This window comes from Typha latifolia, chromosome 11, assembly GCF_019914945.1.
Source record: "Typha latifolia isolate L0001 chromosome 11, TyphaL0001v2, whole genome shotgun sequence".
Taxonomy (NCBI): Eukaryota; Viridiplantae; Streptophyta; class Magnoliopsida; order Poales; family Typhaceae; genus Typha; species Typha latifolia.
In genome coordinates, this window is record NC_133096.1 from 529,276 (window position 1) to 546,397 (window position 17,122).

The following is a 17,122-nucleotide window of genomic DNA, read 5'->3' on the forward strand; positions in this document are numbered from 1 at the left end:
TGAGTCTTGATTGCATTATCTAGACTTCTAGATTACAGTAGTAGTTGACCGTGTGTTGCTTTCAGTTCTCATTTTCTTTTTCTTCTAGAGAGTACTAACATTGGTCAGGACTTCATTTGCAAAAAGGCGACTTCACCCTTTTAGTGAGACCGAGTTTAAAATATAGATAGTATACAAAATTTAGAAAGATAAAGTGGTTTTTATTTACAGATAAAAAGGCATGAACATAGTTAGTTTTGAACGAAAAGTAGTCACAGTTTAGTTAAAAGTTCGGAGAGATGGAGGGATTAAAAACAATGCTTAACAAGGTAAAATAATTTTCGTATAATAAATACAAGGCTTCTAACGTATTTAACACCAAGACTTAATTTGTTCTTTTCTTTTAGTAGATCATGAATCCATTGCCTAATTATATATTAGATAAAATAGCTGACCTTCTCTAATTAATATATGCATATAAGAAATAGATCATTACGAGCTTAAATCATACATATATAATGCAGTTGTATGTCTAAGAAACTAATTGTACCATACAATTGCCCTCTAATTAGATGGATTCCGGTCGATTTATATTAATGCAAATATGAGCACAATTCGTTTAATAAATGGGTCAAAAATTTTAAACATAGAATAATATAATTTATTTAATAAGAATTTTTAAATACTAATACAATTTGTTTATTAAATTTTACACGGGTCACATATTTATTTAAACTATAAATACGATTTTTTTTTGTCTTATAAATAAGTTATTCATGTCATAACTAGGTTTCTTATCATGAACATATTAACACATTGGGTCGTAAAAGAGATGAATAGGTTGAGGTAATAAAGACGATCAGAATATTAATTTGGATTAGATTAGATGCAAATCCGTTTATAAATCGGATTATCGGATCAAAGTTTGCCACCCGTTATTCGCCCCCGTTACCATTAGATACAATAACTACCCAATCCCATCCCCAAATCCTACCTTCGGCTGCGAACCGGCGACCTCTCCATCTCCTCCCTCACAAAGTTCATGTCCCAATCCCTCACCGACGCCATCAAATCGTCACCGTCTTCTACCTCTCGATCTCACCGACCAAACCCTAGCTCCTACCATGGCTTCCCTCAACAGCCTCGCCGCTCCCTTCGCCGTCCGATCGACGGCCCCTCCTCTCCTCCCCTTGCCGCCGGCGGATCGCACGCTGGGGAGACTTCCGGTGAGTGATGTCATGCTCTTCTGTTTTATTTATGGGATTTGGCCGGAGAGTTGCTGTGTGTTGGAAAGTTTGTTCCTTTTCGTTGTATTCTTTTTGCAACTCGCCTCGTTAGGGTAAAGGTTAATTTTTTAAGGGAGACTTTGGGATTATGGAATTGCTTATCCTTGGAAGTCTAAATTAGTATTCAGTTATTTTCATTACAGTGTATTTTGATTGTGAGTGATTAGTCTTGTACTTTATTTCTTTCGAAAAAGAAGTAAACAATATCTTACTGTAATATTCTTGGTGAATATTTTTCGACCTCTTTACGTTAGTGTTTTGCAGTCTGGTTGTGCCATCTGGCCCTAAGTTTCATCTTACGTTCTTCTTTATCTTTATTGATGAACTCTGTGTTCTTTATTTGGGTCGTAAACTTTTGACACTGCTTACATTGCAATTTGTTTCCTCTTTATTTACTAGTTCTTTTCAAGTAGGTCCTAATTTTTCTAGCCTCTCTTTTACAGAGTAAACTTTATATTGCGATTCATATTTTGCAGAATCGGCAATTCTGGCTACTAGAGACTCTATCCAACCTTCCAAGAAGGTAAATTTTTGTACTCTTGAAACAGTTTCAGTTTTTCTCCTTTTGGTTGCCTTATCTTTATCTGTTAATTTACATGTTAAATTGAGCTTAGGACCTGAGTGAACTTTTGATGTGTCCTGGTCTCATTGTATTGGACAAAAATAATTTTCAGGTAGTTGAACTTGGAGGTCCTGATCTCAATACTGGGCCATGTGTTCAAAAGAATGGTACCGTTTCTGAATGCCAGTCATCTGGTAGAGAGAGGGCATCTCCGTCCAGGTCAGATCCTGTTGAACCTGTTCAAGCAAATGGGGGAACATCTGGATTAGTGAACTCCCTGCAATTCGACCGTCTGGCTGTAGGTTCAGTTGCTCCTCAAGGTAATGCTGTTCAATCGGCTGCAAGAAGAAGTCAGGCCGTGAATGCTAATTACCTGCTAAATTTCCACTATGATCCAATTTCCCGGCCACAACCGAGACCACCTCCTCCAAAACGGCAACAAAAGATCAAACCTTACAATAAGGATCTATTCCTTCAAGCAAATTACAAGTTTGTCGTGTTGGATAATGGAAGTTATGATATTGAATCAATGGATCCAGATAAAATGCTTCAATGGGGAGATATTATTTGTGTAAGATACTACACTCCGTCTGTCGTGCAATGCCCTATTTGCTTAGAGAGTCCTCTTTGTCCACAGATTACATCATGTGGTCATATATACTGTTTCCCTTGCATTTTGCGGTATCTGTTGTTGGGGGAGGAGGATCATAAAGGTGAATGCTGGAAGAAGTGTCCTTTATGCTTCATGATGATATCTACAAAAGATTTGTACACCATCCTTATTGACAATGTGAAGCAGTTTCATGTTGGTGATGATGCAACCTTTACACTTTTAAGCCGGTCGAAACATTCACTAGTTCCATCACTAAGAAATCAGCAAGTTGAGAGTCCAGTGGGATTAGATAATGAAGGCATCAGTGATTCTTTCTCTAAGTTTGTTTTGACTTCTGATGTTGAACTATCTGTGAGGGAAGCAAAATCAGCTCTCAACAATTGGTTACATAAAGCTGATGCTGGACTTGTTGATGACTTGGAGAAACTTCCATATGTTTGTGCAGCACTGGAGCAATTAGAAGAGAGAACTAAATACTGGATGGAGCATCAGGCTTATGGCTCCGATGCTCCTGCAAAGAATAATTCCTCTCCTTCGTCTAGCCTCAAAGTCATGCAGACTTTTCTTAAGTCACAATCTCACATATTGAGTTCACATTCAGATAGCAATGGCAGCCATTTAGACTCTTCAGTACCTGCTGATGGTGAAATCAATGCTACTATCAAAGATGCAAAAACCTATAGTTGTGGAGAACTTATCCCTGACAGTTCTACAGTTTCACTTGCCATTTCACCTGAATCGGTCAAGAACTCCATAAAAGCAAGGTTATCAAATAATGAAGATAAATCTGTTGAGGAAAATATTAACAATGGCAAGGATGGAAAGGAAAGGGACTCATATACGTTCTACCAGGTTGTTTAGATTGTTGGCTAATTTTCTTTTCTTTGTAGATATTTTATTTTCATTTTGTCTTTAGTCTTATGAGTTTCTTAGTTTTATGTTTGTATGTTTTATTTGGTGTAGGCAACTGATGGTCAACATCTGATTCTTCATCCGCTAAACATGAAGTGCCTTTTGCATCATTATGGGAGCTATGATATGCTTCCACCAAGGTACTTAACCTTTAACTATTGTAGGTAAAAGTTTGCTGTATGCATTTCTGTTTCTTTTGATTGATGCAATGCACATAATAAGTGTCATTTCTGAGTGTAGAATTGGTGGGAAGATCTTGGAGCTGGAAACTGTGACTCAGTCAGAAGCTGCAAGAAGGCGCTACCGTTACTTGAGTCACTTCTCTCTAACAACAACATTTCAGGTAATCCTAGTCATTGGTAAAGACCTTTTAAATATTGAGAGAAGTTTCTAATACTTTGTAACATATGCAGCTTTGTGAGATTGATCTGAGTGATGTGCTATCTCCTAATTCCTTATCACCCTTCATGGATGAAATAAAGAAGCGTGAGAAACAGAGAAAGCGTCTTTCTAGAAAGGTACATCCCTGTATTTGTTGTTACTTGTAGTTGAGAACTCAACTTCAAAATTTTCTTGTACCAGCTTCCTTTATTTTGCCTAATCTGCAGTCTTGCTTTTAAGGTGTTAGCTTCCTTTCAGTTGCCTCTGAAATGATTAGATAGATCTTGATGATCAAACTTTCTAGTTTGTTCTTTTCTTATATCATCCTTAGAAATCTTTAATTTCTAAAATTTATAGCATTAATGGAAAATGACTTCGAAAGATGCTACGCCGACCTGCAACAGATAGAGGAGGATTTATTCAATCACATAGTTTGGGCTCCTAGAATATGGCGCCTTTGCGGACTTCTATCAGCTATGCTGCTTTGTCATCAAACTAACATTGTCATCGAACTTGTTGAAGCTTCTAATCCTTTGAGATTCTCTTCAGATGCAAATTAATCCGGTCAAGCCTTAAAATTGTGAGAGATCAGATCTATTTTATTTGTCATGTTGGGTGAAACTTACCTGAAATCTGCGATCTGACAAATCCGTTTTCATCCTCTAGGTCATATGTAAAAGAAATACTGATAGGTGTAGGTCTGTAAATGAGTTCGGTCCAGTGTACTATGGATCCAAGCCATTGAGTTGGTGCTAATCCAACCTGGAATTTTGAAGCCTGGTTCTACTGCAACCAATACTTGATTGGTTCTAAACCATACCTGGAATTTGGAAACTTGATTGGCTTATACCACTGGGAGTGGCAACAAAATAGGTTGATCAATCACTTATCCAAAGATTCCACACCCAGTGTGGCAGTACATTAGATATACCGAACTCAAAAAAGAGGTAATGTCATTCCAATTTACAAAATTTCTGAGAAACTATGTGAATCAGGAGCCCCGAAGGTTCATACACCTCTTCATTTTATCAAAGCTGCTGAGATCATTGCTATGAATGAACTGAGGTCTGCATCTCAGGGAACGTCCCAAGCTTGTGAGGGGGAAGGCAAAGGGACATGCAGACCAACTGGATGGATGGCATTACACCATCAGAGAATGGTGAACAGACAGTTAATGATTTGCAAGATAATTCTACTTTATAATTACATTCATGAATGTGGACCTAAAACCCTGTTGCTTGCAAACAAGGTCTACTTTGTTGTAATCATGTATTGTACTGGTGCACATTTTGTTTGTTAAATGAATGCATTATGCATAAAAGGTGTTCACTGCTCTTAAAACTTACAGATCACACAAAATGAGCGGCAGTTTAAAAGCTAACGTAGGGAGTAAGTAGTCTTTGTTTGCAAGCAACTTGAGTTTTGGTCCATGTTTGCTAATGTGATAATAAGTTGAATTGTCTTGCAAATTATTTTGACAATGGGGCATAATTGTTAAGCTTGGTTAATTCAAGGTAGGTGCCATCTTGAGACTGTGATAACACAAGAAACCAATGATCCACCTAAAGAGAGCAGACAATTAGGTTATGATCTGAGTATCTGATGGTCCACTGTGAAACCTACTATGATATATATCTTCATATGTCCTTATGTAATCTGGTCGGATGGGTTACATGGACAAGATTCAGATCCTTATGATCTCAGCCCTCTCATTTTCTAGTAATGTTCCAATAAAATTGACTCTATAGAGAGAAAATATGCAGATGTTGGACCTGATATCCTTGCGGGGCTCATCCATTTGTGTCAAAATCCTGCACATTCGCTGATGTATGATAATTCTATCTGTTGTTTCATTCATAGAAATTTTATGACATGTAGGTAGTACATATTCATCAGAAGATAAACTTTTAGCCAGTACTATAATGTAAAATATCCTGGTGAAGAATTTCTCCAGCATGAGCAAACCAATGTGGTAGTAAGATTGTATCTTGGAGAGGCTAAAGATCCTGACTTAGAATTCGAAGTAGGATCTTCTGATCCTCTGATATGATTTTAGTTCTAAATTAGTACATTTCCTTGTGATAACTGATATATCTTTCTCAGTTTCTCCTTTTTATTTATACAATTGAAGTCTTTTTCACTACAAGTATTTGCAGTGCTTGCTAAACTAGAACAATATGCTCGCAGAACATCCACAAGTTAAGTGCTTAGTTAGTTGGATAGGCCTTTTTCTACAATCAATGGTTTGCTTAATATGTAGAGTTTATAATGAAGTGCATGTTGATCAGTTTCATACTCCAGTTCCACATAAGATGATTGTTGTCTTATACAAAAATTTAAATGTGTCATCTCAAAGGAAAGTATTTATGTGATCTTAAGGTACAAATCAAGGAGAACAGTGGTCGTGCAATAGGTATTAATCAACTTAAGTTCTACTAATCTCCATTTTCCAATGATCAAATTCAAAGTGCGTCATGTTTGTGTCTTACTAGCATCTCTTACTTTTGTTGGAAATACAATCTATTATCTATTTGGATTTTCTATACATTCGATTAACCTTAAAAAGTTGTCAATAATGGGAAAAAAGGACTCCATTTTACACTTATCTACTTGATTGACCTTGAATCTCCCAGACCTATCTGACTTATCTTTATACTCTTAAATGTATCGACATTCTCTACTGATGAAATAGTGCTATTCTTCCCTTTTGTTGTTCTGCAGTTTGAGGTCCATTCTTGTGTATTTTATGCTTCCTACTATTATTATTTTCTAGGAACAGGAGGAGAGAGTGAAGGCTGAAGCTGCTGTGCTGCATGAAAGTGTGGTACCACATGGTCGGGCACATTTTTCTCATAAGGATGCGATATTCTCATTAGATGACTTTGAAGGTATATTTGTCCTATTAGTATTACTGTTGAAAAGAGTCTAGATTATTATGATGTATATACATATATATGTTTAAAGTACTTTTTATATTTTTCTTCCTTGTTCGTTTCTGTATGCATCTTTAATAGTGCTATTCTTTGTTACTCAACCGATTCCGAAATACTTCTCTGTTCCCATGGTGATACTATTTGAATTATACTAAGCCTAACACCATTCAGGAAGCACTTAAGCTTGTTGCATATCATTCAAGATTTTGCTCTAATTAACCTCCATTCCTTTCTTAAAGCTTTAGGAAATACTGCACCATCCACTAGCCCACCAACAACTGGAGAAAGAAAACTTTTCTCTGATGTAACACGCCTTGGTTTTGCTGCCGCCCATGATTCTCCTTCTCTGAAAGGTGAATCTGTTGGTCCTTCTAGAAACGTGGAAACCTTGGGTGAAGCTTCTAGTCTTCAAGGTATGGTTTTCATAATTTTGTTCTTTCAGTGGTTCATATCTCCCTACTTATTATCCTTAAAACATTTTGCCTGCTGTGCTCTATATCATTTGCACCAAATAATAGTGCTAAGGGTCGAAAAGGATTGTGCTGATCTGAGGCACACTGGGCTTTGTTGAAATCTGATGAGTAACAATCCAATCTGTTTCCATCAAAGCCAAAGAGGTTCAACAGTCCAGTTGGTCAATTCAGTTAAAATCCATAGGAGAAACTGAGAAAGCAATTATATATACACACACACAAAAGTCACAGTGTAGACTCATGCATCTATCATGATGTCTCTCTCTCTTCTTTTTCTGTTTCCCTCTTGTGCAGACATTCTCTTTCATTTTAAATTGTTTGACCCTTTACTTGTTTCACCATTCTCTTCCGCTAATTCTATTCTCCTTTTCAAAGGGGAAAGAAAAGAAGGAAAAATTAAATTCATACTTTGTTTAATTGAGCTAATCGATCCAGAGATGCAACCCTTTTTAGCCATGCTAAGCTGATTTCAGCTCCTTTCTTTTTCTTTTGTTTTCGACATCCTATCAAGTAATGCATTGGTTTCAGTTTATTGAAATCAATAACCGCAAAGGGTGAGGCATGCTAGTATAGTGTCTCTGCACTTTATTGACCTGATGCTGACCTTCATGGTTGTGTACATATGGAACTTTCAAGACCTACTGAGTCCTGAGCCCTGGTTCATACTGTTCCTGTCTAGAGATGTCGCAACGTAATTATCATTTATAATCGGTTTTGACCAAGTATACTTTATTAACTGGACCCAAGCATTTGATGGATCACTCTTTAATTTTTTATCTTACTGGGTGGTCCAGACATTTCATATATCATCCTTTAATGCTGGAGTTTTTCAAGTATGTAGAGACCTTGACTGCACAGCTAGGAGCAGCCTAGTACACCCTTAAATATTATGTGATTGCCAAAAGCTCAACACATTCATAAGCAGAGTGGATGCATTAGATACATGATTGGGGAGTGCTGCCTGGATTTTACATTTGTTTGAAATTTGCTAAATGGTAAATACAGAACATGCAAGAGGTCCAAAGTTTGTATTCAGATCTATTGTCTGATTTCAAGTTCCGTCATCAAAGCCCTCAATCTTTCGTATGCACTTAAATTCATTTTTTCATGATTCTTCATCTGCCTGTTCAGTTTTCAAGTTATGAAAAAATTAGACAAATTATGTTGTGTCAAAGACTCAAAGGAGTGACCTTATTGTTCATGGTAAAATCATAGTTACAGATCTGTGTATCTTTTCTTCAGGTCTGACGCCAATGAACTCACTGTCGTTTGCCAACATTATATCTTCTGCCAGAGCCGTTGAGAACCAAGAAGTACAGAGAACAAACGGGGGCGGAAAGAAAGGAAAGAAACAAACCAGAGTGCTCTTATCAACTTCAGGCGGCCGCCGTTATTAATCAACCAACGCACACAGCCTCTTGATTGTAATTTTAAGTATCTTGTACCATAGACGTGTACATTTGTCCTAGATAATAGTTGACAACAAACTTCACTTCTAATGTTATTTTATCTAAATAGAATTCACTTGTGATGGTTCGTTGAGTAAATACACTTGTAAGTTTGTCCACGATAACAGTCAAATAAAATTTTTCCTCCATAATTTTCTCTGCTTATATCTGATCTTTAGATTGATGGAGTATGGTGAAAAGGAACTAAATTCCTCATGAATGTGAAAGAATTTGAGATAAAATTCTTCTTCTTGGATCCACCCCCTATGTTCTTCTTTTTTTTATATATAAAATTCGAGAGAGATACCATGGGCTCTACTGTATGATTGTCTAAATTATGCTACTTTTTTCTATGATTACAAACTGCAACTAAATCGATTTGCCAACTTGAGCTTTGAAATCTTTAGATAAGACGAGGTTTACCAAAAAGTAATTAAATCAAACTATGGTTTGATCGGACATCCATTTATTTTCTTATCAACCGGGTAATTGGTTGACCAATGTTAGTGTGAATCTCGAGGTGCATCCATGCGTTAAAAAAAGTATATCAAAGCATTATAGTCTAAAACTCAATAAAATCAAAGAAAAATATAGGGAAATTTGCATTTAAACCTTGCCTTTTCTCCTATTTGCCATTTACATCCTATATTTTTAATATTTACAAATCTGAGTTATTCTTTTATCAAATTAAAGCTAAGAAATTAGAGGAGAAAGGGTATTAGAGAAGAACACTTTAGTGTTGGTGGGATCTAAGTTACACCCTCTTGCTTTGAGATGTCAGGTTAATATTTAAAATACAGGGTGTAAAATGCAAATTTTCTGAATAATATTAATCCAGATGACTATTCGGATTCAGATACCTATCCGGGTTCTATCCTTGCTATCGGGCATGGCTTATGACATACGGATCCGCTATCGTGGTTGAGAATTGTCGTTGGTCAAAGTCTTCTTACATTTTTATCCCTCGAGAAATTAATTATTTACATATAAATATATATTTATTATTTTTGATCTATTCGCCCCTTAAATCGATAGGAAAAGAGAGACGGGAATCGTCGGCGAAACTACTACTACTACTTCTTCTTCTCCCTTGGTTGCGTCGCTTGCACGGTTTTTGTCTTCGTCGCGCTCCTAGATCGGAGTTCTTCTTGGGAGATCTCCGAGCATTGAGAGGAAGGAGGAGGAGGAGAGATGAATAGGATCTTTGGTGCGAAGAAGAACAAGGAACCGCCGCCGTCGATCCAGGATGCTACCGAAAGGGTATTGCCTCTCTCTTTTGATTTTTTTTTTGTTTTTGTTTTTGGTCATTTTCCGTAGAGCATATTGGTTCTTATGAGCACAGGCGATCTTTGTTGCCCGAAAGATTAGGTCTTTTTTATTTTATTTGGTACTATTTTCTATTGAATTTGTTGAGTATGTTCCAATGGGCTGTTGGAATTAGGGGTTCGTGGCAATCCTTTAAGAATGGTAGGTGACGATGAACTTGTGCTAATTGACGCGGAAATATGTGCTAAGTTAACCTCCTAAGCATATAGTTCTTCAGATGGCCACTCTTTGTGAAACATTCCGGAATTTTGCAAGTAGACAACAAAAGGAATCGACATTGCGTTTGCTGTAGGCTGTTGATAAGTTAAACATCTGGTTGTAATGATGTTTCACTAGTGCTTTGCAGCGGGCATTATATTGCTTCGTTGATTATGGGTTTTACTTCAAAAGAATATAAAAAGAAAACAAAACCCTTAGATGATGATCTGGAAGGACGCCTAGAGATATTAAATATAAGGGGAGGTTATGATTAACCTCTTTGTGGTTAGGCCTAAATTTATTTCACCGTTTTATTATTTCATTTGTGTCACTTTGTCAATGCGTCCTTATGATTATATCTAAATTGAAACCGTTACTTTTTTTTTATCATATTTGATTAAACGATAGGTCAAATTTGAAAATCATTATTAGAGAGAAAGTTGTAAAGGATTATATAAGTTTTTCAATGAATCTAAAATAATATCAATCGGATCTCAGATGATAAATATATAATAAAAACATATATTTGTTTAATATATTTGTTATATCTTGTTATCTGAAATTCGATATGTATTTTTTTAGATGTGTTCTTTTAAAACTTTGTTTGTAATGAGGATCTTTAAATTTGACTTTTACTTTGATCAAATATGCTGGAAAAAAAAGGGTTGCACTAGCTTAGATCACAAGGAGATAAAATGTGACAAATAAAACTATAGGAGGTGAAGTAAATGTAGGCCAAACCATAAGGAGGTAAAATATAATTTTTCCTAAATATAACCACTCAAAATTGCTTACATATTTATGTAAACTAAGAATGGACCTAGATCAATTAGTTGGATTTGTTTGGCCTAGTAGCATTGATTGAGAGTGGTACATTTATCTTGATTATAACTCTTACTATGATTTGGATTTATTACTTCATTTGATGGAGATTTTTTTACATTAGATAAATAAAAGAGGTGATACAGTCGATGATAAGATTAAAAAACTTGATGCTGAGCTGGCTAAATACAAAGAGCAAATCAAGAGGACTAGACCTGGTCCTGCTCAAGAAGCTGTCAAAGCTCGAGCCATGAGAGTTCTTAAGCAGAAGAGGATGTAAGATATCTCTTCCTTCTCACTCTTCACCTCTTTTATAATACTGTTACAGCCAATTGCATCATATGCATGAAATCAGTTTATCAACAACCAATTTGTTGATAGGATTGTTTGTCCTAAGTGAAATTATTATTAGTTACTAGTCATTTACTTCTATTTTTATACAATATCATTATAGTTTTGTAGACTTAGTGACCTTGTATGATATGCTAATGACTCTATTCTTGATTCATAATTTCATATGAAAGCAATTAACCTTTTAGGCCATGTCCATCTTATTGTAGAATATCAATGTTTTCAAGAATTATAATTTGGTTTAGTCTGTTAGTATTGTAGAAATGTCTAGAAGATTATTTGGTGTTTCTGCATATCAGAGGCAAGGATATATTGAAAAAGTTTTGAATTGAGATGTTATGTTTCTTATTCAAGGTTGTACTTAATCTTATAGCCTTGTTGATATTACATCAATGATGTTTAACAGCTGAGTTTCCTGAATTTTGTTATATTTAACTTCCATAATTCCTGAATTAAGAGTTATTGCGTACTGAGATCAGGAATTTGGTTCATATGATTCAATGTGCAAATGCGCATTTTCCTGTCATTGTTTTTTTATGCTTGCACTGACTTGTATCAAATATCCATATCAAGTGATTAACAAAAATTCACTAGAAGATTGAAGCCACCTTTATATAGTAATCATGTTATGGATATAAGCTGCAACTAACATGTTTCAATGGTTAATAAACTACTATGTTTCATTGTACAAAGAATAACTGAAAAGGTGGTTGATTTTCATTTTGACTATGTGAGTGACTATACCTAATTGACTATGCGAGTGACTGAAAAGGTGGTTGATTCAAGCTATCATTATTCCCCTTAGGGTCTTCTTAATTGTTTGTCCACAAACATTAAGAAGTTACTGTTTCAAAGTTTTGTGACACCATATCATGCTACCTTAGGTAACCCCGTAAAGTTTCAACTCAACCATTGTATCATCTAGCCAAACAGGTCTCTCAAGTTTCTTTTGCCTTGCACATTCTCAATATAACTTCTTACCATTTTCTTATTCAAATGATGTTTCATTTAAAATATTTAGTCATAATATCTGTCATCTTTATTTGTCATTGTTTTCTCCATTTCTTGATAGTTGACACTTCAAGTCTAAGGTTCATGACTAGAGGAAATTAACATGAAAATTTGACTTTAGTGTATTTATGTTGTATTTCTTCTTTTGATGTCAACAAGATAATAATGGAGTTGGAGTACTTTGTTTTTGGTTGTCACTTAAATGGATCAAAATTTTATTTCAGCCATTTTTCAAAGTGTCCCTTCTAGACAGAATGCAAATGCACATTCAAGTGAATGAGTTTTGATGCAGACATAGTGTGGGGCAATTTACAGAAAAGGGAACGCCATTTTCCAGGAAAGGCAAAGAATATCTAGATTGGTTTTGCTGAACTCAGTTTTCATTCCATTCTCCATATTACGAAACTCTATATCTACCTTAGGAATCTGAAATTTGCAAGTTGGAGAGATTCAGATTTGGAAGACAAAGAGATGAGGTGTGCGTTGATGATCAATCAAAATATAAGATTGAAAAATGAGAAATAGTAATACAGGAACTCAAGAAGTTTGATGAACTTGATAATGTGCCCTTGCTTCTATAAGCTGACAACTGCATTAAGAAAAAATGAAAGGTCAGGGTGAGGAAATTAAAAAAAAAACCTGTATTTTCAATATGATGAAAATTAAATCTTAACTGTATTCTGGAACAACAACTGAATTTTAACTTATACCATATACCCATATATATACTATATGGTCAACGGTTGTACCGTGGAGCATTGATGGTATCGGCGCTACTGGCATGCTAAAGAGACTAAGATATGGGCCAAGATGAGTTTTTTTGTTATCTTTCTTGATCTTTAGGATTGAGGTGTTGGTGGATAGGATTGGACAAAAGATTTTAAATTTGTCACTGCTTTCTTTCTTTGTTACCTTATGAACATTAAACGGTTAAAGCATGTTCATCAGCTTGTTATATTTCAGGTTAACTAATAATGCTATCTGAGCAATCATTATGTAGTACATTTTGTACACTTGCTAAAGTAGAGAAGAAAAAACCAATTGAGCAGATTATAATCATTCTTTCTTTCCTATTTATATATCTTGGTCTCTGTCATGCTTGCTTTCATAGATGCACAAGTCAAGATTATCAATATTATCGGTATCTTGAAGTTAAAGAAATGTGAACAATCTATATGGAACTTGGTTATTTGCATAGGTACGAGGGCCAGCGTGACATGCTCTACAATCAGACCTTTAACCTTGACCAAGTTTCTTTTGCTTCAGAAGGACTTAAAGATGCTCAACAAACTGTAACTCCTGGAACTTCTGCTGAAATATCCTATTGTATCATAATTTGCCAGACACTAAGTCATATGTTATTTTGATTTTTTCAGATGTCAGCATTGAAGTCTGCAAATAAGGAGTTGAAAGGAATGATGAAAACTGTGAAGATTGAAGATATAGATGTATGTTTGATACCTTTCTAGTTGCATTGACTTTTCAAAAGGATACAAAATTAAGTTTCACTTAAGCTGGTCTGGTGTATGATTAGTACTTTACTAGCATCAGAACTTTTTGCCATACATTTCATTGATTACAAACTCTTTTCTTCCTGGAATATGTAGAGTATGCAAGACCAAATGATGGATATGATGGATATAAGTACTGAAATACAAGAATCTCTTGGTAGAAGCTACAATGTCCCTGATGACATTGATGAGGATGATCTTATGGGAGGTAAGATAAAGTCCAAGTGGCTAACGGTGATGGATAGAGGTACTTTGTCCCAATTAACATGCCATATTTTGAAATTCAGAGCTAGATGCCTTGGAAGCTGACATGGAGACAGAAGCCGATGCAGTCCCATCCTACCTTCAACCAGATAAGGAACAAGATGTGGATGCAGAACTCAACTTACCTGCAGCACCATCAGGCCATGCAGCAGTTCCACCCGACAGACAGAACCCCCAAGTATATTAGTCATCACATTACATTTACATTTTACATTTTGAATTATACTGCATGAAACTGTGATTTTATGCCCCTTTTTAACAAATAAAGGAGTAGAAGGCCCACAATCATGATTTGACATCATACTATTGGAAGTGAAGCGTCTTATATTTAAAATAATACTTGAGTCTTTGTGCAAGTCCCGTGAATGGTGGTTTAGGCAGATGGCCCCAAACTGACTTTTCAGTCATATGGGGACAAAATATGCATGTAGAAACTCAATTGTTCCTAACTTATTCTAATCACCTTGTCAATATTCCTCGGATTATAGAAAAAAATAAAACTGGCATCATGAAGTAGTATTTACTCTGTTGGCCAGGATATAGAGACGTGTGTTGCTGAGTTCTTTATTGAAAAATTCTAGACATGTTTCATCATTCAGTAGGATGCTTGCTATGTGATGTAGAAATCTTGTGTGGCACTTAGGTTAACAATTTAATGATCAATGTGTTTTGCATACACTGATGTTCTTTGAAGAGTTCACTTTTAACTCTTCCATGCTTCTCATTCCATAATCTTGTTGTTGTAAAGTTCTGTTTGGACCAATACCTTGACTGCGTTATCCTTTTCTGAATACTGTTATTATTGTCCTCTCATTTTGATAAGTTGCTACTCAAAGTGTTCTAATATCTTTATCCTTTCAATTTAAATAGTAATTCATAAGTATATAGTGCTTGAAATTGTGAGATGAAATAGACAGTACCGCTGATCAAAGTAATCTTATTAAGGAGCCAAATGAACAACATTAAGATTTAGATGGAGAAGCTGGTGGCTTCACTGTAGAGGGGGCTTGGATACATTTGATGGGATTTGGATGTAATTTGTTCTCATATCCAATCTTATTAGTATTGCATGAGATATCTTTATTATGAAATCTTACTCAACAATTTGCAAAGACTCCCAAGCTTCTTTCATCTGGTACTCCTTAGAAGTAAGCAGAACTTAATGCTCATGAGACAAGGACATGACTGTGGATTGGTCAGATAGCTTACTGTTCAATTCTGCAAAAGGAATAAATCAAGATACAAGTTCATGTAGCAGAGCAAGTTAGATATATTGTAATGTTTAACAATTATTAAAGAATAAAAAAGAAGCAATTTTGTTTCATTATACCTTTTATCTTCTATATAATTGGCAAATAATTTTGTTTGAAGATTTGGCTTGTTTGTTTTCCAATCTGAAGGCTAGAATTTTGTTGATTGTTGTTTTATACCATGTTTGTAAATGACTGTCATGAGAAATACTCTTTTGTTTGTAGATTTAATCGATCAATGTGTGATATTCTGAAGTGAGTGATGATATTGTTGTTATATACACAACATTTACCATTCAACCTTACATCTTATCAGAACTATTAACTTCTTGACTTTTGATAGAGTTTTAAATTCTTCAACCGGTTTTGGTTTTATTATTGATGGATATTCTTTTAGGTACTTTTGTTGGTTGAAGAATCTGATTATTAATTAATGGTAAAATATCCAAAATTAGAAAAGTCTGATGTCTGTGAACTGCGCAACATGGGTAATAGTGGTGTTACCAGTAACCATTTAAAGGAAAACAGATAATACCTTGTCCTCATGCAGGGGATTTCGGATGTGATTTTCTTGTGTAGTATTCAAACTTTATTCACTTTTCATTTAATAAACTTGGACCTGTATCTCTTTCCTCAGAAAATCTTGGACCTGGATCTTCTCTGATATCCAGTTTAATTAACTTATGCCATAAACCCCTTTTCTTTTTGTGAGGGCTGAACTATGTAGACTCTGTGAGAGGTTGGAGGGATGCCGGACTATTTTAGTTGAAGACCTTTTCAGTTGGAAATTGGTTCATGCAATGATGTCAGTTGAGCCGGAGGAAACACCTCCAGAACTGAGTAACATTATACAAGGTTCTTGGTTACAAGACAATCAAATAATACACTAGTAAAGAGAGTTTTTTGTTGAACAGGCCATCTGTGCATTTGATTCCATAGTCAAGAACTTGTATATCTGAAAGTCAAATTTCATCCTTCTTTTCCGTAATACATGTATCTTTAGTTTCCTTTCTTTATGAAAGTTTTTTTTTTATCTTTTTTCTTTTGGACAGAAGTATCTTTTGCGCAAAGACAAATGTGAACGACTTAAACTTACTAGTCTAGTTTTAATATGGCATTGGTTCTGTTATCAAATGTGCATCATTTTTTACTTTCATGCAGTTGGCATTCAATACTTATAACCTAATCACATATTCTTATACAGATGGAGGATGAGCTTGGATTACCTGCTGTCCCTCGAGCATCCCTTCGGGGTTAGACTATCGCCAAAACTATTGCTTATGTAGGCCATCTCTCATGTCAGGCAGAAACCCACTAGTGGATTTGTAATATAATACTGCACAGCGTGCCTTACATATTTAAATGACTTTGATTGTCAACCTCTGCAACCTTTTGTCATTAAATTCTGATTGTTATGTCTATAGCCTGAACATTTATTTATGGTGCTATTGTGAAATGACTGAGCTCTTGGAATATTCATTAAATCATGGCCTAGCAGAAATTTCTCGGTTCTTATCTCTCGAAAAATGGTTGATTTTTTGGATTTGCATGTAGTATAGTAAAAAAGTTAGAATATGCATTTTTACAGGAGCTTTCCTTCTTCTTTTTATCCTTTTTCTTTTCTTCTTCCTCTTTTGTTTTTTTTTTTTCTCCTTTTCCTTCTTTATCTGAAGTCTTGGCTATCGATCGGTGTTATTAGCTGTTACATGGCTAATTCTAGCAAGAAGCATTGGCAGGAGGGGGAAGTGAATACTTGGGTATATCTTGGAGATTTCAGATGTTAGTTTAGTTTTTGATGGCGA

The 17,122-nt window shown here is 35.3% G+C and overlaps 2 protein-coding genes and 1 long non-coding RNA gene across 3 annotated transcripts; all 3 read left to right on the forward strand.

Moving 5' to 3' along the window:
• Nucleotides 1-963: 963 nt before the first annotated feature.
• On the forward strand, nucleotides 964-8,752 carry LOC140797814 (uncharacterized). The gene is made up of 9 exons (XM_073151485.1): nucleotides 964-1,205; nucleotides 1,742-1,788; nucleotides 1,940-3,292; nucleotides 3,404-3,492; nucleotides 3,593-3,695; nucleotides 3,766-3,870; nucleotides 6,507-6,621; nucleotides 6,906-7,079; nucleotides 8,382-8,752. Exons 1-9 carry the CDS (start codon nucleotides 1,022-1,024, stop codon nucleotides 8,534-8,536), a joined length of 2,325 nt encoding a protein of 774 aa, XP_073007586.1. The 5' UTR covers nucleotides 964-1,021; the 3' UTR covers nucleotides 8,537-8,752.
• Nucleotides 4,091-5,074, forward strand: LOC140797815 (uncharacterized). Its single transcript, XR_012110722.1, has 2 exons — nucleotides 4,091-4,313; nucleotides 4,400-5,074. It is a non-coding gene; the product is annotated as an uncharacterized lncRNA (long non-coding RNA).
• Nucleotides 8,753-9,571: 819 nt separating the features above from the next.
• Nucleotides 9,572-16,804, forward strand: LOC140797527 (vacuolar protein sorting-associated protein 60.1-like). The gene is made up of 7 exons (XM_073151065.1): nucleotides 9,572-9,847; nucleotides 11,058-11,209; nucleotides 13,494-13,587; nucleotides 13,672-13,743; nucleotides 13,903-14,014; nucleotides 14,094-14,248; nucleotides 16,525-16,804. The coding sequence occupies exons 1-7, from the start codon at nucleotides 9,779-9,781 to the stop codon at nucleotides 16,576-16,578; spliced, it is 708 nt and encodes a 235-aa protein (XP_073007166.1). The 5' UTR covers nucleotides 9,572-9,778; the 3' UTR covers nucleotides 16,579-16,804.
• The last annotated feature ends 318 nt before the right edge of the window (nucleotides 16,805-17,122 follow it).

Excerpts from the sequence above, each read along its gene's own strand:
- LOC140797814 (XM_073151485.1), top strand. The coding sequence starts at position 1,022 with ATGTCCCAATCCCTCACCGACGCCATCAAATCGTCACCGTCTTCTACC. Across the intron at positions 1,789-1,939 it reads CTATCCAACCTTCCAAGAAG|GTAGTTGAACTTGGAGGTCC; the intron begins GTAAATTTTTGT and ends AATAATTTTCAG. Across the intron at positions 3,293-3,403 it reads ACTCATATACGTTCTACCAG|GCAACTGATGGTCAACATCT; the intron begins GTTGTTTAGATT and ends TATTTGGTGTAG.
- LOC140797527 (XM_073151065.1), top strand. The coding sequence starts at position 9,779 with ATGAATAGGATCTTTGGTGCGAAGAAGAACAAGGAACCGCCGCCGTCG. Across the intron at positions 9,848-11,057 it reads TCCAGGATGCTACCGAAAGG|ATAAATAAAAGAGGTGATAC; the intron begins GTATTGCCTCTC and ends TTTTTACATTAG. Across the intron at positions 13,744-13,902 it reads TGAAGATTGAAGATATAGAT|AGTATGCAAGACCAAATGAT; the intron begins GTATGTTTGATA and ends TGGAATATGTAG.